This window comes from Helianthus annuus, chromosome 15 (assembly GCF_002127325.2).
Source record: "Helianthus annuus cultivar XRQ/B chromosome 15, HanXRQr2.0-SUNRISE, whole genome shotgun sequence".
NCBI lineage: Eukaryota > Viridiplantae > Streptophyta > Magnoliopsida > Asterales > Asteraceae > Helianthus > Helianthus annuus.
The window spans coordinates 49,837,590-49,860,233 of NC_035447.2; the positions used below are offsets into that span (position 1 = coordinate 49,837,590).

Consider the following 22,644-nt stretch of genomic DNA (forward strand, 5'->3'; position numbering starts at 1 on the left):
ATCATCCATTGTCCATCGTAGAGTGTGTGAGTCGTCTCGGGATCCAAGATTGATCGTAAGAGTTCTTGACAATCAAGGCCATGTTTGCCTAAGTCTCTTACATCACTTGGTGAAGACAAGTGTTTAGTATAATACTTTTTATTTTTAATCTTTTGCACTTTTTATTTGGTTTTGTATTAATGACTTTAATAACTAGTTACTTATGTTGAAGGTGATCTTTCCTTGTCGTTTGTCCGTGGTGTCTTGGCATTATTTTACTGTCTATATAAAATAAAAGATTTTCACCATTCATATCTCCACGGTCTATATGGAGGTATGTTGGCTACCTGGTCGGGGGTTAAGGGAACGGTTTGGTAAAGGTCTTGCCCTTGTTCAGCGTTTAGAGGTCCTGCTTGGGACCTGGGTCAAATTTAGTAGGATCTCCTTCAATGCCCATAGGTATTGGATGGCGGGGATCCAAACTCTTTGACCCCCTCATAAGTTAACTACTATTAATACTATAACCCGGCTATTTAGGACTGTATCCCTGCTGACTCAGACTACTTAGCCGAGGGTAACGTCACCGCCAAAAGCGGGGCCTACCACAATTTGCATTAATAACTTAATTCATTATCTTCCAATAATCCGACCCTTTAGGATTGTATCCTTGCTGACTCAAACTACTGGGTTGAGGGTAACGTCGCCTTCAAAAGAGGGGCCTACTACAATAACTAAGATAATCTCTTAAACAAGTGCAAAAGTGCGAAAATAATCAAAGGTTATACTAATACACGTGTCGGATCCAAGTGATTCATCTTGTCTATCTGTTTTTATTTTATTTTTATTTTCAGCATTTAGTTAGTTTTTATTTTTCTTAGTTTAAAAAACATTTTTCTCACTTTTTGATTTGATTAGACGTTGAGGATAAACCGGTATTAAAAGCTCTTGTGTCCTTGGACGACCTCGGTATCTTACCAACACTATACTACGTCCACGATGGGTGCACTTGCCCATATGTGTGTTTAGTGTTAGTGAATATCGTGTTTTATAAATTTAAAACTTGGCTAAAAGTGTAAAAAGGGCTTAAATATATATATAAAATATATACACACTGACACGCATCAATAGTCCAACAAGTAGTAGAGAATTAGCAACACTTCAACCGCCACTACTACTTCCCTACCTTCAAAGCATACACCTACGTTCTTTAGAGAAGATGAGTCATGTGTGGAGGTGCAATTGGAATAGATTCTTAATTCGTCATGATCCACCTTTTCAATTTCCATTCCAAAACCTCACACACATTCACTTGGAATGGTGTGCCAAAATAAAGTACTTGTTGTCTCCTCTTATGGCAAAATATTTATCCAACTTAAAGAATGTGTTTATTTTTGCTTGTCATGGTATGGAAGAAGTTATTTCAAGAAGAGATGATGAAATTACAACATCTACATCTGCATCTTCTTATCAAGACACCACATTCTTTCCTCATTTGGACACTCTCTATCTTGAACGTCTCCAATGTCTAAAGAGTGTTGATGATGGTGGTAGGACGTGCGGGAGTGATAAACTTTCCTCCAATAATATGATTCATGATGAGTTCCAGGTACGGTATTAATTAATTAGGATTATTTAACATTGCCATGTAACCTTAATGCTTTGGTTTAACGAAACTTATAAATCATCAAATTTAGATGAATAAGTTTACTCCTTACGTTGATAAAGATCAAAATTATAATTATTGCAGAGTGGTCAAGTAATCGGTGCTTGTTGGTCATTGTGCCAATACCCCACAAAGATATCCATATCCAACTGTGATGCATTGTCAAGTCTAATTCCATGGTATGCACTAGGACAAATGAAAAGGCTTCAAGAGCTGGATATTAGATATTGCAAAATGATGATGGAGGTATTTGAAAGTGAATCCAGTAGTAATAATGTTGATGAAGGAGGTGCACGTGTTATTGGTGGTCCACCACTAAAAAACCTTACTATCCTAGGTCCCCCTCAACTCTCCAACTTAAAAAAAGTGTATATCTATAGATGTGACCTACTTCCATTTATATTCACATTCTCCACTCTTGAAAGCCTCAAGCAACTCAAGAAATTGACAGTAGAAAAATGCAAGGCAATGCAAGTGATTGTAAAAGAAGAAAACGAAACGTCAACAAAATGTGTGGTGTTTCCTCGTCTAGAGATACTTGAACTTGAGGATCTACCAAAGCTCAAGGGTTTCTTTTTGGGGATGAATGACTTCCGATGGCCCTCATTGGTTATTGTGAAGATCAACAAATGCCCTGAACTGATGACGTTTACATCTGGTCAGTCAACAACTCCAAAGCTCAATTACATAGAAACAAGTTTTGGCAAATATAGTCCTGAATGTGGCCTTAACTATGATGAAACTATCGGTCAGGTACACTTTCTTTTACTATACTATCTATGCATCATCTACTAAAGTTTAGGTTGTCGTGAATGTAGTGTGATCCAAATTGAACATTTCATTTTTGAAAAGGGAAAAGAGTTGAAACAAGCTGCTAAATATGTCTATGTATTATTAGTTATAATGTCTTCATTGACTCTCCTTTCATAGACAATTGTCTTTCCATAGTAACACATTTGTTGAAACATTAATTTTCTTATGTTTCAGGCTTATTTTGTAAGGATGTAACCTCAAACACAAACACCTTGTGTTTTCTTTCTTTTATTTGTAGACCACATTCCCCAATTCTTCTTCAGAGCCTACTATTTCAAAAGGGATCCCTTGCTCTTTTCATAATCTGATAGAAATTAATATAGAGGATAGAGATGTTGGCACGGCTATTATTCCATCTTATGCGTTGCTACAATTGGAAAAGCTTCAACAGATTACTATAGTCAGATGTGATGGGCTAGAAGAGGTATTTGAAGTAGTAGCATTGGAAGGGAGTGGTTCCAGTGAATCAAAAACTCCTGTCCCAATTCCAATTCCAAACCTAACACAAGTGACGTTAAGGAGGCTAAGGGGTCTAAAGTATTTATGGAAGAGCAACCAATGGATGGTACTGGATTTTCCAAACCTAACAACTCTCTGTATTACTGGTTGTCGTAAACTAGAACATGGTTTTACATGTTCCATGGTTCATAGTCTAGTGCAACTCCAAGACCTACATATAAGTGACTGTGAGGAAATAGAGGTAATTGTGAAGGAAGAAGAAGAATGTGATGCCAAAGTAAATGAGATTATCTTACCTCGTCTAAAGTCCTTAACAGTAGACCGACTTCCAAGGTTCAAGGGATTTTGCTTAGGGAAGGGGGCTTTTTTATTGTCAGCTCTGGATACTTTAGAAATCAAGGAATGCCCAGCAATTACTGTTTTCACCAAAGGACACGTGTCTACCCCTGAGCTGAAAGTAATAGATACAAGTTTTGGGCTTTGTTATGTAAAGACAGATATCAACTCCCTTTTAAAGACCAAACAAGAGGAGGTACTGTTATTCCTTTCTTTAATGATTCTTGAAAAGGCTCATTTTAATTACATGAAAAGATAATCAACTTTTATCATATATTTTTTTGTCGATAATATTGATTTTTCACTTCTTAATTGTGCAAAATTTCAGTTTCAGTGGGACTCGGATGAGGATGATGAAGATTATGAGGATGATGAAGATTATGAGGATGATGATGATGATGATGATGATGATGATGATGATGATGATGATGATGATGATGATGATGATGATGAGGATGCCATTAATTAGAGATGAAAACTTCTATGATAATTTGTTGTTGGTAAAGTAAACACTTGTCCACATTGAGCTGAAAGTAATACATATTTTCTTCTTAATTGCACAAAATTTTCAATTTTCAGCAACTTCAGAACAAATTAAATAAATATTTTCTTTTCATCACTTTCTGCAGGGGTATGAATTCTTGATGATGAATATCATATGTTTTATCTGCATGGTTTTATAAGGTAATTTCTTGTTTACAATATTATAAATAAATGTCTAAATGTATATACATGACTCTGTTACACTAAAGTGACTAATGTAAAAGTGAAAACTGCAAAGCCAACAAAACTCAAAGGTATTAACTTAAACTTTAACATCAAGATAAGCATGATTTTACCGGAATATCTTTATGTTTGTTACTACTTGTACTTAATCAAGTCTCTCAATATATTCTAGATTTTAAGTGGACTCTTGTTTCTAGGATGAAAGGAAACTACAATAGACTGAGCATGGAACCTGATGAAAAGTAGAAAGAGGTGGAACTGTTGCACTTTGAAACAAGGTAATTTACAAACACAAAATTCATCTCAATTTGTTAAAACTTTAGCACCAACAACTTTCCTTCTCTTGTACTTGGTATTGGTTGTTGATTCAGTTCTGTTTATACATAAAGGAAAACATATAAATCATACCTATCACAGCAGATAGTGCAGAGGAGAATCCAGTAATGGAGTTCGACATGCCTGTCATCTTGATCTGGTTCCTCCTTAGGGTGCTGACTGATGATGGGGACTTAGAAACCGAAAAGGGTATCGGTTATGGAGAGGAGGTTTCGTGATGATGTTATGGCTAATGGGGTGTGTGAATTGTGTAACTGAGTAACCCCTAAACCTCCACATAACTCTCCTTATATAAGCACCCAGGAGGAAACCTAATTAGTTACTAAGGGTAATTTGGTCCATCAACAATTACCAACTAATTAAATAATAGGTTCTAATATATTTTGATCTCTATAATGTAAATGATTATGATGGCTATAGATTAAATATTAATACGTAATATATTTAATCTTACATTCTCCCACTTAGCCGAGTAATCATTTACTATGAGTATTAGATAAGCCTGATCAGGAGTTAACACTCATTTTAGCCTTAAACAAGTACTATAGCAGAAAAATACAGCCGTTGAATCATTATGCGACTCAGGACCCCCATTAATCATACTATAGCCTTAATTTAAAACCTAATCATCATGATCAAAATACGCGTAAGCCCTTTGTTTGATTTGTAACTTTTATTTGTCTATATGCCATTATACCGGTTGAACATATTCTAACAGACATACAAAATCAAACTTGAGGAAAATTAACTAATACTTAGTCATTCATAGTACGATATGCAATTGTGCACGACTATTAATTAATACCCGTCTATGAGCTCTCTTAATAAGACTTATGGGTAATAGCCCTTCAGTTATAGGATCCTTAAGCATATCATGAATGTATTCGATACAAAACTTAGTTTCCTCAATTCGTTCATAAACGAATAATTAATTGCGTATCGAAACTTAATGCAGCACCTCTTGAACTGTTACTGTTCAAGGAGTTATGGTAGCTGACTTTATCACACTAATTCTTCAAAACATTAATTATATGTTTCCAACAACATTTAGTGACCATGCTATGTCGTTATAACTTAGGTTGTTAATATCAGTGCATTATGACTCCTCCATGAAATAGGTTTTGTCTGCTAACATAAAGATATACCCGAAATTGCATTTTATAATCTTTGAATATTTCAAAGTTAGAGTAATAAACCGGTTTTAATTCTCACTTCTTCTTTAAATTGTAGTCTCTCGTTTCTTTTAAAGATATTGTAATACTCCATTAGATGCTACACATTAATCTAGACATATCTAGTGTGTTGCAATATGAGTAATATCTAAACGAGTATAGACTTAAACTTACATAAGGCTTCTAATTAATGAAGCGTAAATAAATAATCTCATTTATCCTATTGTCCTCTAAAGGAGAGCAATATTGATTGTTACATATGTAAGGACCCATTTAATGTTAAACTTATGGAACGAAACTAATATCCCATTGGGTCTATCTCAGTATGTTATGATATCAATCACGTAAGAGATATCTCTGAGTTTTATTATATCAAAGTTTGTGTTAACAATGCTTTGACTTATGTAACATATGCTTGTCAAAGAATGTCATCTATATAGACAAGTTTATTTTAGTTGCTCCCACTCATCTTGAGGTAGGTACATTAATCCACTTGATTCTTGATGAAAATAATTACGTTAGCTTTTCATCACATTATGATGTTTGCATTAACCCATACATGGATATTATTGGCTTACAAATAAAGTGTTCTTTAACCTTCAGTTTGAAACTTTAGGTTGTTATCTAATGAACATGTAAATGTGTCAGCCATTTATTAGGGAAAATGTTTTAATGTTCGTCTAATGTAGCTTAAAACTATTATAAGCTACTAGAACAGTGATGAACCTCAAAGAAATCTTTTGTTAGATATGCAATAAAGATTCTTTAATAATTTATCTCTTCCTGAGTACAACCTTTGACAACCAATCATGCTTTTGAGTGTCTTAACGCTTATATTAGGATTTGGTTTAGTTATGAACACTCTAAGGTAATTCAATCAAATCCCAAATGTTACACAAACACATAAAATCAGTTTTACTAGAAAACTGTTTTATTCCATTCATATGATTGATTTACACTAATGGCTTAATTTGAAGAGATAGGATCATTAAACATTTCCAAAATCCATTTCAACTTCATTAAGGAGGTTATGTAATCATCAAAGTTAGTAGGCTTTTAAACCTAGATGACCTCCTGAGTTGATTATTGGGTTCATTAGAAGTTTCAGTTTTATGGATTAGCTCTTGGTTAGGTTGCTATCATTTTCATTCTAAGTTTGTAAGGGTTGGTGCAGTATGATATACAAGAGGTGTAATCGGAGTTAAATTCGGAGTGAAATTTAATGACACTCTTCCCCCCGCCTCTTGTATTCCTTGCAAATCATGATAAGGACTTTGACTGCTCCCACCGAGCTTAGAAAAGGAACTCAGCATGCATAGGGTCAATATGTAACGACCAACAAAATCTAATAGAGAAACAAGTTAATGACGTTAGTCGTTGTAGTTTCTCTTGTTGAGGATTATGTTAGTTTAGGTAAGAAATCTAAGTGTGCCCACAATTAAGCAACAATGAAACTTTTGTAAGAGTAGCATTAGATTTAAGGAGATAAGGTTTGATAGAACAGTGTAGTGATGGAGCGATGTCTTGTACAAGAGGTGTAAATTTAAAATTTTCAATCCCCCACCTCTTGCAACTATTGCAAGTTATTATTAAGACACTTAATGCTCCCACTGATCTTTAATATCTCTAGAATGCTACAAGAGAAGTTTCAATGAGCTACGTGACGTGGGAACCTATCACATATACGTTAGACTTTATTTGATTTCTTTAATGTCCAGATATCATAAGAAACTTTAAGGACATATTTAATAGAAATCTGATTAACTACATATATGAATAGAGTTCTTCTAAGACCGTAGGCCATATGCGACAAAATTTAGATACAAGTTGATAGTCTTTCAAATGATAAATGAATTATGTCTGAATATTCCATTTGGAATAAGTTCCACGAATGTCAATGAATGACTTATGATGGACCCATACTTATTCCTTAAGCCAAGTAATATTTAGGGCTGTAACGTCATGATTTAGAATCACTTAAAATGAGATTAGATGAAAAAAAAATCATCCTCATTAACCATGTTATGATTTCTCATGAATTTTGGTTCTAATGGATGAAATTTAGAAGTCTCATTTTCCTTTTGTCAAATTCTCATTAGCATGATGACAAAAGTTGTGAAAAAATAAGGTATCATCCAGTTTCATCTTAGTAATGTTTCTATCCAGATATTTAGAACAAATAAGAGGAGAGTTTAAGATAAGTGTGACTTTATGTTGACTATGCAAACCTCACAACCTTCATAACATTGCTTAATTATGATACTATATTCTGATTAATCTTCAGAATATATAAGGTATCGAAAAGCGTTGTTGGAAGACTCTTCATTATGGTTCTTATAGTCTTAACATTTAATTTTGTCACTAACTCTCATGTTAGTTATTTGTTGAGTTCTGGTAAGGAAACGTATGGAACTAGAGTCAACTAATCATGTGTTAATTGGAATATTAAAATTATCAGACTTAAATATCATTAGTAAGTTACTATCTAATTAATTTATCCAACTGTTCTTTAGAATAATGGATAGTCTCGTTGCTTATGCCTAGTCTAATGACATAATTATGCAGTGAGATTTTCCCTTGAAGAACCTTAACGTTGGGATTAGCACTTGTAATTTGTCTATGGACTTTAGAACAATCCTCTCTTAAGGTTTTAGTGGTTGTAAGGTGAATAACATCTTATTTTCCAGTTTCAAACATTTATTTCTATGTACATATGTTGCTTATCAACACACTCGTTATACTTTGGTACTTTTGAGTGTTATAGCTGATTTATAATGCATCAAATTGTACAAATGAAAACTTAGTATGTAATGTACTGGAAAATGTACTTATTTCCATGCGTAAGCCCTTAACTTTATGGGTCATGGTATTGTACATTATAATATATTCACATATACCACTTAACCATATAATTTATAATTAGTTAAATGAAGACATGCACCTTAGGAGTTCTTGTAATTATTCCACAATTATAGATTAGTCTTAGGAAAAAAAATTAATCTGGAATAACTTTAGTGATAGCAATTATATTAGAGAGGTCTTGATTATCATAAGAGACATCATGTTCGATTTATCCTAATCATCATGCTCTACTTTTCTTCTGTAGTGCCTTATCAGAAGAGAGCAATAAGGTTATCGTGTCTTAAGAGATAATCAAGGATTTAATTTAAGAGCTAGTTCTTATCGAAACTTTAAATAAAGCAAAACATTTTATGCTTAGGAATTAGAGTGGATGAGATATAGATTTATAGAAGAAAATTATAGTGAGAAAAAATTATGGGCACTAAGAATAAGGCAGACAAAATGATCACAAAATTAATTGAGGATCATTAATATAAGGATCATCATGTGAAGATGTTGTGATATGTCTATTACTAACATCAAAATAATAGACTACTTAAAGTTCTACTTAAACGAAGACAAAACAGCTTTGGCCAGAAGTGTAATCATTTAAGCATATGTGCAAAGTGGTTGTAACAAATCAGCTTTGGCCAGAAATTGAGACAATCACTTTAGTTATGCACTTGTTAAGTATGCCATCTATGAATGAATTAAATCAGCTTTGGCCAGATATTAAAACATTCATGCTTATGATGCATGCTTAACATAGCTTTCGTAATACTTGAACGATAAGTAGATGTATCAAGTCAGCTTTGGCCAGAAATGATATATCAAAAACTCATTCAAGTAAAGCCATTTTGGTTTTGTAAAACATTATTTGATCCTCATTAATTAACTAAATAATTACAAAAACCAATCATTTAATAGCAAACCACCCGTTAGCGCGGATCGAACTCCGCGTTGAGTTCGCTGGGGGTTGCGGGGGACAGCGTGCCCCCGCCCGGGGTTCGGGGGCGGAGCCCCGAAAAAATTTTTCTTTAGTTCACATTTAAACAGCCTAAAATAATGAGGTTTCGAGTCGCAACCACGGTCTCGAGTTATGACGTTATGGTCTCGAGTCGCAACCTTTGTCTCGAGTTATCACGTTACGGTCTCGAGTTATGACGTTATGGTTGCGAGTCGCAACCACGGTCTCGAGTGATGACGTTATGGTTGCGAGTCGCAACCACGGTCTCGAGTCGCGACCTGATGATCTCGAAACTTCCTGTTACAGCTGTTAATTTGTGATATCATAACCGAAAATTCGAAATCTAAGGGATTATGAGATATTATTTCCTGTTTTAAGGTGATCTAGTTTTATCAACATATTTCGAAAAATAATAACTGTTTATCTAATAACAGTTTCGAATAAAATTAAAAGATAAAATTAGATCAAACATGGAAAAAACACCCATTAATCCTAAATCATTCCAAAACATAACAGAATACTTCGAATTTTCTCAAGAACATGATGAACCCTAAAACATAAAACATAAATTCTGGAACCCGAAACCTGAATATTAATAGTTTTTCTAAACAGATTTCGGCTAAAACATAAACCAGTTAAATTCGATTGAACATACAATTAATTCTTTTTCCCGAAAACAAAGATCTCGAGTCGATCTCCATGACTCGAAATCGGCTGTTATGTTCATAAGGTTTCAAAAAATTCCGTTTTCCAAGTTTCAATCCCAGAATTATGGATACGAAAACAGAACTGACTAATCAACATATGCTCTGATACCACATGTTGATTCAGTTCTGTTTATACATAAAGGAAAGCATATAAATCATACCTGTCACAGCAGATAGTGCAGAGGAGAATCCAGTAATGGAGTTCGACATGCCTGTCATCTTGATCTGGTTCCTCCTTAGGGTGCTGACTGATGATGGGGACTTAGAAACCGAAAAGGGTATCGGTTATGGAGAGGAGGTTTCGTGATGATGTTATGGCTAATGGGGTGTGTGAATTGTGTAACTGAGTAACCCCTAAACCTCCACATAACTCTCCTTATATAAGCACCCAGGAGGAAACCTAATTAGTTACTAAGGGTAATTTGGTCCATCAACAATTACCAACTAATTAAATAATAGGTTCTAATATATTTTGATCTCTATAATGTAAATGATTATGATGGCTATAGATTAAATATTAATACGTAATATATTTAATCTTACATTGGTTTGAAAAATAATTGTATGTCAAATTTTAAAGAAAAACTTACTGATTCATATTTGACAAGTTGAAGATAACTGGATAATCTCTTTCTTTTGGAAGATATGGTGTACTTGCTCTATCTATCTTATGAATATCTGGATCACCCTCAGATTTTCCATATTTATAATTATGACAAATGCACATGGGGATTACAAATGCAGTAGCACATATGTTTGACTACAAAAGTCAAAAGGTCCCATTCTGCAGTTTAAGAACTTACAGAACATAGATATTGAAAGCTAAAAGACATTTTTCAGATGGTAATGTAACAAAGCCAATAAAAATAAGCACCTTCAACACTCTTTGCTTCAACGACAGTCAAATGCAGTGACGAATTCAGAAAGCTTTAATGGGCGGTGGGGGGCAAAGGGGTCGGGCCAGCCGGCCAGAGAATCTTGTTGGGTCATCAACACAACTTGATACTAATTTATGCAACAAAAAGAAGTGAAACTTTAATTTCATTTTCAAGCTGAAAAGTGAAATTTGGTTTAACTCTCTTGCATAAATTGGTATCAAGTTAAACTTGGCTACATATAAAAGAAAAAGAAATTGATTGAACATCCCAAAACATGTTTGTATTTTTTTTTTTTTTCAGTACAATATACTAAGGCCTTCCTTCACAAGACTCCAAATGTCTGAAAAAATGATATGAAACCTATTTTCAAACATAGGTGCATTTTGTTTCACTTTAATACTTATTTAGGACCACGATAAAACATATACAAGAAACAAACAAATTCAAACAGTAGAATTTAATGGATTCATAAAATTAAGGTTCCCTAATAATATAACGTTTCCACAATCAAGTAAAAAAAAAAGCAAAAACCACATACGAGCCCAAATTTTAAAATCATACGTGGTGTATCAGTCAGAGCTACTATACAATTCATGAAATATACGCACTTTTAATTTAATCAGAAATCCTAAAAGATAACGATAATTTTTGGGAACCTGAAATAAATTACTAGTACAATTTGCAAATCGGATGTATAACAAATGGCATAACATCCTCGGCTGACGTCACCTCTCCGTTTGACGGAGAAGTCTGGTAATGAGTGTTGAGTATCAAAGGTTTCCGAACTCTGCTCTATTTTCCCTTTCCCGCGTCTCTTCTCTTTGATTGTTTAAACACCTTTTTTTTTTATTTTTGAGTTAATTACTGTTTTCGTCCCTGTTGTTTGTCAAAAATTACTATTTCAGTCCATTAGTTTAAAAATTGTGATTTCAGTCCTTGTGGTTTGGTTTCACTTTCGAAACCATTTCAGTCTTATTAACAGATATTGATATTATATTTATATATTCTTAGGTTCCCCTCATAGTCAAAGGGGAACAAAATGCAAACTCAGCCATTTGATCAAAATAAGATTAAATCCTGGCCCTTATAATTCAGAAAAAGCAGGGGAGGTTTTTTTCAGTTCACTTTGACCTTATTCCACGTTCTATCTATATATAAGTTTTTGGGTAGTTAACAGAGCCCATGATCTATCTACATAAGTTACCTAAAAAAGTGGAAATTTAATTACAAATATAAATCCACGATCTATCTATCTGTAACATAAAATAAGTTACCTACAAAGTTGAGAATTTAATTAAAAACATAAACCGTTAAATTACAAATTAAAATTCTATTTCAACCTCTTAAACAAACATGTGCGAATTCACATTAAAAAGCCTTTAGCAACAATTTAAACCTTTAAACAATGAACTTTAGAACAACTAAACAAAAAATGTATATGTAAAACCCGCAAAAAATAAATAAAATAAAACTGTTAATAAAACATGTAAAACAAGTATCTTAGCTACAAAATTTTTAAAAATAATTCTAATGATTTTCAAAATCATGGATAAATACCGTAATTTTAGATGATTAATTTTAGTTTTCTCCTTAAAACCGGTTTGGAGGTTTACATTCCCAGATTCCCACGTCATCCGAAATCTTAGGATGATTACAGGCTGTTAAAAAACTCCATAAAGGCCACGTTCTAATTTAAAAAACTAAGGAATTTAAAACTCCCTAAAAAGGCAGTTTAAAAGGCTCCAAAAATCATGGAAACTGTCGGAAGCAGTTTTGTATAAACATGTATATAAGTTGATCTGGGGCTTGAAAGAAGGAGTACCTTATTTTGCTACACGCAATTGCTCTCCTTTCAAAACCAGCAAACACAATGGTGAACCAAAGGTGAATCCAGATACATTTAATTTATTTTTAATTTATCTTTAAGGATGTAGTTTAAAAAAATCTTTTTTCTTGTTTGTGATGTAAACAGGATTAGAAGATGATGGCGAATCATGGTTAACAAAGGTAAAATCAAATTTCGTAACTTTCTTTAAGCTTGCAGTTTCATCATAAAAATATTTAATAAAAAAAACTTTATGTTTTTAGTGTAAAAATTAGAAGAAGCTGATGACGAAGCATGATGAACCAAAGGTAAACCTACGTTCATGTACTTTCTTTCATTCAGTTCACAAATTCATATTCAAAGTTTTAACTAAAGATACAATTTGTGTTTTTGATGTACACAGAGTAAAGAGATTATGGCGAATTATGAACCGAAGGTAAAGCTAAATTCATGTACCTTCTTTATTCAGTTTATAGTTTCTATAGTTTCTTCCTGAAACGGTAATAAAAGAATTAAACTTTATCAATTTGGTGTAAAAAGGATAATAGGTGATGACAAAGTATGATTAACCAATGGGAAATCTATGTTTATTACTTTTATTCAATAGGTTTACAATTGTAATTAAAAAAAATATTCCATTTTTTATGCAAAACAGGTCAAAATAATAAATTAGCAAGTGTCATATGAGGCATTAACAACTCACCAATGTTTGATCCATGCTTCTATTCTTCCACACATTCTCAGTTAATCTATTTGGGCGACTTGGCTTTGTCATAACATGATAAGTAGAACATGAGACAACAAAGTGTCAGTCAACAAATAAAAATATCAATAGCATTGGACAAACAAATTCAAAGCATTTAGAGTAACCTAAGTGTTGAATTAGCAAACAATTATACCAAATAAAAACACCTAAACAAGAAGACAAACCATTCATCAAGTAACCAAACCTTCTTGTGTCAATCAATAATAACATGGAAACAAAGATGACCTCAACACCTGAACTCAATATTAACCAAAATTTCCAGACTTACAGTCCAAGTGTTGAGATCATTTTCTATGCTTAATTGTATCTTTGATTTGTTGATTTAATCATCAATTTCAGCAACGAAAGAAAGAACGACGAATAACGCAAAAGGAAGTGCTTACTAAAAAATTGAATATGCACATTGATGATCAATTAAATAAAGATGCACCGTTCATAAGGGACTCACGCCGCCAGCAACTACCATCAAACATTCAACTGGAGTAGGATAAGGCAACAATCCTCGCTTAAGATCATCAAGCCTTACATCTTAAAAAGATATCGAGCATCCACCAACTGGAGTGGCTGGAAATCAACCAGATTCTTCGACTGAACGTACATCGGTTGCGAACAAACAAAACATCCTTAGGCGGAACATTTAACAAAGGCAGAAAACACATCATGCAATGGCCGATTCAACCGAGTACATCGACCACCGGTTGTCTAACGGGCATTCCACTGGATAAAGGCTGGTATACACCGGTAAAAGAATGTTAGGAGCATGCCAGAGATGAAACCCTAATCATTTGGGGGAGAGGCTTTGCCATTTATTCATCCGTATATGGTTCGACAGAAAAGGGTATGAAAAGCTAGGGTTAAAGTGACCATAGAGAAAACAAAAGAGGGTTTGCCATTCATTCATCCGTATATGGATGACCCGACCCACCAAGATCCATGTTATATCACCGGATCACATACTCTTTTCGTATTCGACCCAAAGTCAAACCATGGTCCTTTATTTAGCCGGGTCATCAACTATTTTTATCTATTAATTAATTAATAATAAAATAGTATGAATCAAAGTTAAAATGAATTCATTCCATACTTTAAAAACCTACTTAGTTGTTAGTTACCTTTATAACGAAACTCTTCAAACGTACTTAGTTGTTAGTTAGCTTTATAAAATTCCTCGAGTCAGTTACACACTAAATATGAACCATTTTGATGCGATATTCAATTTGACTCTTTTCAAAACAAATAATTGTTTTTGTTTAGAATGCAAAAAAAAAAGAAACTTATGTCATTATATTATTAATATATGCTTGTCCATCACGGTATGGGTATAGAACTAGTTAATTAATATTAATAAACAGAAAGACAATATAATGGCTTAAACAAGATGCACTTTAAAGTTCACTTCAGTTAGACCATCCGTTTACTACTTCAATTATGTTGGTTAACGTGTCCATACTGTTTACTATTTATTTATATTTTTCTCAAACAATGGACTTCTACATCAACATCTACGTATGTAATATAAGAATATATATCAAAGACCAATTCCCCCTCAAAAGCCTAAAATTTTACCGTCTTAAACCCACCCACTCACCATTTCCACTTCTCACCCCTCTCACCGTCACCACCGCCACTTCATGAGATGGGAGTAGTTGTAGCCACCACCCTCAAAACCACTGTGATCTTCCTCTGCTTCTTCTCCGCCCTCGCAAGGTTTGAAACATTCACCCGATCCTACACCACCTTCAACAGATCTTTAGAATTACAAGCCTTCTCCGACCTAAACTTTCAAAACTACGCCCGAATAAGCCAAGACGCCTTGCAAATCACCCCGGACACCAGCAACAACAACGCCGTATTCAACCTCCGTAACCAATCCGGCAGGGTCATGTTCCGCCAGCCCTTCAAACTCTGGGACGGTGATTCCGTAGCCTCCTTCAACACCTCATTTCTCGTCAATATGTTCCCCATATCAACGAGATTATGCTATTAGTGTTCATCGAGATTATGCTATAGAAGTTGATAGTTTGGTTGTTTATCTTGATTTTGATGAGAACTGAATATGGAACATGTTAGTGGGTCGGGTTCAATCCATATAGGAGGTTATTTGATTGACTTTCCATGTGGGTACCATGATTCTCTATATTAATGATTCGGCTTGCCTTGAGAGATGGTCGATTTACAGGTTATGCGCAGCGTAAAAGGTTTATTTTATTCTCTTTCTTTATTTTTTTAGTTAAATTATTGTTTGTTTTTTCAAACTATCTGGTATAATTATATTTGCAGGCCCTTAAACTCAATAAGGAATTATTACTCGACCGTGCTGTGAGACTTGATTTAGTAAAGGAAAAGTGTGCTTACACTCCTGGGTACTGATTCTTTCTTATTAAGATTTCATATCTGCTTAAAAGTTACAACATGAATCGACAACTGAAAATTTATTATGTTTACTCGACCGTGCCATGAGACTTGATTTAGCAAAGGAAAATGGTGCTTACACTACTGGGTACTGATTCTTTCTTATTAAGATTTCATATCTGATTAAAGTTACAACATGAATCGACGATTGAAAATTTATTATGTAGCAATGATAGGTCTTCACAAAAGAGTGGGTAATCTCAAGTACGACCTATATTTGTAAGGGGATTTGGTACCGATGACGGTTTTGACAATCTATGTCTTAAATATCATAATTCCAAAAGTCTCTTAGTTATACAGTCCAGTGTTATTATTTAAAATCTTTATTTTTGGTCTGTTGCACAGGTTAAGAGTAGCCTTGAGGACCAATTTGGGAAATGTGGAGAGATTTCAATGATGGCTATTCTTAAAGATTTTGAATATGGTGCTTTTAAAAGGTATGTTTTTAATATTTAAAAGGTTAATCTGTGTATTTTGATCTTTGTTGTACTAAATTAATTTCTTTAATGATTTGTTTTTTTAGGGCTGCTTTCATAGATTTACATACTTGAATTTTTGTTCCTTTGGCTTTCATTTGTGCATCGGCAGGGTTGTGTTAAGGGTTTTGATTTATAACTAAAAGTGTAATTACAAGATTATTGTTTGGGAATTTTCAGGTTGTGAAATTTCAAGATCTTAAAGAGATTGGAAGCAAGGCATTGTAAAGGTATTCTTGACCAACATTTAGATAATAACATAGCTTTATTTTAGGTTCTTTTTGTCAACTTTATCTGTTCTTACGTTTGATTTTTGCTATAATATAGTGGATGTTTATTGTTGTTACAGGTAACTTTCATCTGATCTTATTTGGTAAGGTACCAAATAAGACCATTTACGTAAATATTTACCCATTTGGAGATCGATTCATATGCGCATTGTAAGGATGTTAACAATTTCAACCGTCGTAGCTTCACTCCGTTGTTACAATTTCAAACAACTGACCTGAGCATTAAAACGACTTATCGTTGTTGGTCCAAAACAACTGATGACTGATTGATGCAAAGAACTACCAATGGTGACCAGAAAAATAAACAGATGATGCACTTACTAACAACTGATTTGATCTACACCTGTGGTGACTGGGCTGTGTTTCTGATGGTAATCTTTGCTCTTTTTTTCATCCTTCTAGATTTTTTGGATTTACTCGAACTGAAAACTGTTTGAAAAGAAAGGTTTTGCTTTACAAAACTATTTACCATTAAATTCTCTAATTAATTTGCGGTGGGTATAGGCGTCGTGGTGGGAACTCTTAGCTATCATACATCAGTAGATGACAGCAACTACGGTTTGAGTGAAGTATTCGGGACAGCTTGGAGATGACTCAAGGCATGGGTTAACAGTCAAACTTAGCCCACTAAGTCAACTCAGTCTACGGCGGGTGTGAGTGGGTGCAGATTCTAAAACCAACGAGAGGGAAGGTATAAACGATCACTCGAGTTAATTAATTATTTATTTCCCACACACATATATATTGTATTGACTTAATGAAACTTTGTGCTTAGAACTACGTACGCCCCCGACCGCAACCGTCAAACATGAAGATCTATTAGCATAATTAATTGATATAGGCCACAATTGCAAATGTTGCTGCATGGATATGGTTACACATCTGTAATACCTGCAGCTGGAGATGGTTGTTGGGATTTTGATAGAATCATCACGGCTGGAGATGTGAGCAAGACACCAAGGTAGTGTTGTTCATGGTAAAGGTTTTTATAGCTAGACTATGTACAACAGAACTTTATTAGCACCCCTAAAATGGTCAAGGATGTGTTGGTCATTCTGTTTTCAGTCGTCTTCGATGGCTAAAGCTTTAGTGTGCACTTAAGATTGGCTATGCAAGTAAAAAAACAAATCAAAATGAATGAATATTCAGCTAATCTTAATAAATTTTTGAAAGGTAGTACTAACTTTTCTTCTTTTACCTACCAATCAATGTTGTAAAAACAGGTTGCAACCGAACCGCACGGCATGCATCCAACCGACACTTATTGGTCGCCCTAGCTTTTTCACGAGTGGTGGTTGAACACTTTACCTGGTTCAATGGTAATTTTTTTCCTACTTAATAAGGATTGAACTGAGATCTCTAAATTTCATTTGTTATCTAAGTATTTGCTCCTAATTTTCTGGAATTATTGTTTTTATTTATGAAAAAAAAGATTCTTTTTATCTTTCATATATAATTACATCACGATATAGTAGTATTTAGAATTTTTTAATATATATGTTTTTATAAATTAATTATATATAATGTCATATGTTTTCGAATATGGTTTGACTAATTAATCAACAGGGTGGCCAGTTCGACTTCCGTTATAGTTTTCAAAACATTGATAAATGTTATGTGTTTCTGTTCTTTATAGTTGGTATTTTATTCTATCATAATCATCTTTTTGTAGATATATATGAAATGGTGGAGGGTGCCACTATGATTCATGTGTGTTGCTTTGAATGTTGAGAAGCCTAGAGATCATGGTACGTAGGTACTTATCAGTTCATAATTTGGTTTGAGACTTAGTGATTTATGTCGGTTTGGTCTTGGTACTGTTTTCATTTTCAGTCCCTGTTGGTTCGGTTCAGTAGAGTTAACGTTTGGTCTTACTTTGCTTTTCCAGTTTAGATTAATCCTATGACAGTTGTAATTTTCTATTAATATTATTTTGTTTTCTTTTGACATTATGATTCTGTTTATCATCTCTTGTAACATTTACATAATATTTGATATAAATTTGCTTTTATCATCATTCAAAATTTTGTCCTCTTTGTTTAAAAATATTTTTTTATTTGTTTTAAGTAGATAGTTGTTCGAATAGCATAAAGTGTATCTTCTATCTCAACTAACATACGTAAGTGTCTCAAGATGGTTCTTATTGCTGTTATTTTTATTATGTTCTTAGGCTATGGGGTGTGGGATCATGGATTGGAACATTATTTCCACATAGGACCATTAATTAAATGGTACACCACCACCTTCCTTGATTGATGGTGGTTTCCATGGATTAAACCACGATTACCACGACCCTCTCATTTGATAATTTTAAGACCAAAAAAGGGGGATAGTGGTTTGGGTCATAACCACACCCTTAGGGTAGTGGTTTTGAATAGTGTATTAAAGATGGATGACATAACGCCTATGTGGATAGTTATAGTGGTCACGAGGATCATGACCACACCCTTATTGGAATTTGAAACCTTTCCTATATATGTGTTGCTGTAATACTAAGGTCTTAGTCTGATCATGCTAAAGCCATTTTCAGCAGCCCTTATGCATTTTCCACAAATTTAGTGCTTAGTAGTTAAGTTTGTAGTATCAAATTAAAAAAAATGGTAATCATAGGTGGCAAAATGGTGATGTTGATTTTGAGTTAAAATGGGCAACTTATTTTACGGGTCATAATGGGTTGGGGATCTATTAAAACTTGGATCAATTAGTGACCACAAAGTGTAGGACAAAAATGTTGTAATTTTTATGAGATTTTTTAATGGAAGTTATTGCAATTTTTAAAGGGGTTGGGATTGATTATTACTTGGATCAGTTTAATATGTTTTGGATCAACAATGGAGATTAACAGCATGTAAATTTGTAGGGCGTACATGAAAACCTATTTGTAGGTGAGGTTTGGCATGATATATATATATATATATATATATATATATATATATATATATATATATATATATATATACATACATACACTGAAAGTACCAGCCTCCTAATAATCACCATTGATCCGTCACGCCGTTCTGACTTGATTCGTACATTAAAAATCCTACGATAATTACATTTCGCTCATTTCAAAATTTTATGTAAAGACTTAAAAATAATATAATTGAATTAAGTAAGGGAACATTTCTTTCATTTCAAATTTTATGTTAATATTGTTCAATATTATATAATTAACTTTGAATAACCCGTTTAACACACGGGTACTTAATCAAAGACCAATTCCCCCTCAAAAGCCTAAAATTTTACCGTCTTAAACCCACCCACTCACCATTTCCACTTCTCACCCCTCTCACCGTCACCACCGCCACTTCATGAGATGGGAGTAGTTGTAGCCACCACCCTCAAAACCACTGTGATCTTCCTCTGCTTCTTCTCCGCCCTCGCAAGGTTTGAAACATTCACCCGATCCTACACCACCTTCAACAGATCTTTAGAATTACAAGCCTTCTCCGACCTAAACTTTCAAAACTACGCCCGAATAAGCCAAGACGCCTTGCAAATCACCCCGGACACCAGCAACAACAACGCCGTATTCAACCTCCGTAACCAATCCGGCAGGGTCATGTTCCGCCAGCCCTTCAAACTCTGGGACGGTGATTCCGTAGCCTCCTTCAACACCTCATTTCTCGTCAACATGTTCCCCATATCAACGGCACTCCCGGCGAAGAAGTATCCTTCTTAATCGCCCCTACCATGGATGTCCCCGATAACAGCTACGGCCAGTACCTCGGCCTCACAAACCAAACCCTACACAACGAAGCATCAGACAACGTCTTAGCTATCGAGCTCGACACCACCAAACAACCCTACGATATTGATAATAATCACATCGGCCTCAACATCAATTCCATCGTATCTGTCGTTTCCATACCGTTAACTCCCTTAAACATCACTCTTGCTCCCAAAACGCCGTCGTTTCACAACGTCTGGATTCGATACAACGGAAATGAAAAAGTCATACGTGTTTACATTGCAGAACAGCCGGGAAAAACCTCACCCACGCCTCCCATGCCGCAAACTCCGGTCATTGAACATCCGCTACATCTTAGAAAAGCAGTTAGCAGCGAATCCTACATCGGATTCGCGGCATCCACGGGAACCTTAGTGGAGCTAAACTCTGTGTTGCAATGGAACATCACAGTTGAGTACATCATCAGTACCGGCTCTAAAAGTCCATTATCAATGATCTTGATCGCCGTTGTGGTGTTGGCGCTGGTGGCTTTAGAGGGTTATCTTTGCTACCGGTTGTATAAGAAGTGGTTGGTGGACCGGTCGCAGTCGAATATATTGAGCTGGCTCAGGACGCTGCCCGGAATGCCGAAGGAGTTCCGGTTCCGGGAGTTAAAGAAAGCAACGAATAATTTTAATGAGAGGAGGAAGCTCGGGCAGGGCGGATACGGGGTCGTTTACCGGGGCGTTTTGCCGGAGGATAATGTTGAGGTGGCTGTCAAGTGGTTTTCGCGGGAGAGTTTGAAGGGGGAAGACGACTTTTTGGCAGAGCTTACGATCATTAATCGTTTACGGCATAAACATCTTGTTCGTTTACTCGGTAACCATTTCTTACAACCAAACTTTAAAATTATAAGGCTATTGGGTGTGGGATAAAGCCCCTAGGGCCTTTATCAGGACACATCAGCGTCACGTCAGATCCACGTCAGCCAGGGGGCTTTATCACGCCCTTCCTTAACTTGCACGGTGTGAGATAACGTCCTCCGTTAAACAAAATAAAAAAAAAAAGATTTTATTGGATGAAATGCATGTGAGCCCCCGTGAACATAGTTTCTTCCTCGTTACCATGGTGGTGGACAACCCATGACGCCCTGGTATAAGTAGCAGGGTGTGGGGTGGTGGCACTTGGGGGGGGGGGGGGGATGCGGTGGGCGCTATCGGAGGTGAGGTGGTACGGTGGCGCCCTCCATACCCTCCGGCCTAAGGTCGGGTCGGTTCTCCAAATCAACCTAAACACCAAATCAAAATCATATCACACCAAAACAATACCAAATTACACCGAATGATACCAATTCAATCCATAATAAGTTTAGTTGTTGCCAATTTATACCATCTAATCACCTTGTCAATCCAACAAACACCAAGTTCAATCTGATTAAGCAACAATTTATTTAACAATATTGTTATCTTATTTTTAAATAATATCTGTCACAATATATTGATGACGCTTATTGGTTTCATAAGTTTTATTGATTTCGTGTCATCAAACAAATATTTTAAATAGTTGTTAAACTTTATATTGTTCCAAAATTTATTATTTTTTAAATGGAAAAGTAGTTGTTGAGATCGACCAAATTATTTTTTAAATGGAAAAGTAGTTGTTGAGATCGACGAAATTACATAGAAACCTTGTTAGTGTGCAAAAAAGTCTAGCATCAAATTCTTCTAGCTTGAGTTTGACTTGAACTTGTCAAACATACACATATCGTTATCATCACATTTAACTTTTAGTTATGATTTATGAAATTAGATGTATGATTTCATTTTCACGCTTGGATACTTGAACATTAATTTCATAGACAAGTTGCAAGTTTTATATATTTTCCTCTTGACACTTTAAATTTGATGTATACATTCAGATTTGTTTTTTTATATATACAATAACAACAACAATGCCAAGTAAAATCCTACAAATAGCAAATATGTTGGTAAGATCTGAGGAGGGTGGAATGTAGACACACCTTACATCTACCTTTGGGGATAGAGAGGCGTCTTCTAGCGAGACCCTCTGCTCTAAAACACCCAATAAAACAATAAATAGCGCATGAGGTGTGTGTATGCATATATGAAGCAACCAATATAACATGAGTGGAGACAAAGTACATGGTAAACAAATATAACATCACAACAAACTATACACATAGATACAAGATGACAAACGCATGGAAGTTTGTTAATGCAGAATGTCTATCGCCTTCGTCAATCGGAACCGTAGCTGAAATAGAAGTAAAATAGGCTTTATATTGTAATTTGTAAGAAATAGGCAAGG

General features: G+C 34.7%; 2 protein-coding genes and 2 long non-coding RNA genes across 4 annotated transcripts; 3 read left to right on the plus strand and 1 right to left on the minus strand.

The window, feature by feature from the left end:
- Positions 1-1,119: 1,119 nt before the first annotated feature.
- LOC110913677 lies at positions 1,120-3,509 on the plus strand. The gene is made up of 5 exons (XM_022158503.2): positions 1,120-1,585; positions 1,727-2,395; positions 2,495-2,530; positions 2,630-2,638; positions 2,694-3,509. The coding sequence occupies exons 1-5, from the start codon at positions 1,196-1,198 to the stop codon at positions 3,507-3,509; spliced, it is 1,920 nt and encodes a 639-aa protein (XP_022014195.1). The 5' UTR covers positions 1,120-1,195.
- Positions 3,510-11,467: 7,958 nt separating this feature from the next.
- LOC110911586 lies at positions 11,468-13,943 on the minus strand. Its single transcript, XR_002577169.2, has 2 exons — positions 13,852-13,943; positions 11,468-13,468 (listed from the first exon to the last, which is right to left on the minus strand). It is a non-coding gene; the product is annotated as an uncharacterized LOC110911586 (long non-coding RNA).
- Positions 13,944-14,733: 790 nt separating this feature from the next.
- Positions 14,734-18,600, plus strand: LOC110909652. The gene is made up of 8 exons (XR_002575514.2): positions 14,734-15,666; positions 15,749-16,317; positions 16,537-16,586; positions 16,706-17,017; positions 17,151-17,337; positions 17,422-17,607; positions 17,870-17,965; positions 18,319-18,600. It is a non-coding gene; the product is annotated as an uncharacterized LOC110909652 (long non-coding RNA).
- A 1,739-nt stretch (positions 18,601-20,339) lies between these two features.
- Positions 20,340-21,251, plus strand: LOC110913676 (L-type lectin-domain containing receptor kinase S.4). The gene has a single exon (XM_022158502.1). It carries the CDS (start codon positions 20,340-20,342, stop codon positions 21,249-21,251), a length of 912 nt encoding a protein of 303 aa, XP_022014194.1.
- The last annotated feature ends 1,393 nt before the right edge of the window (positions 21,252-22,644 follow it).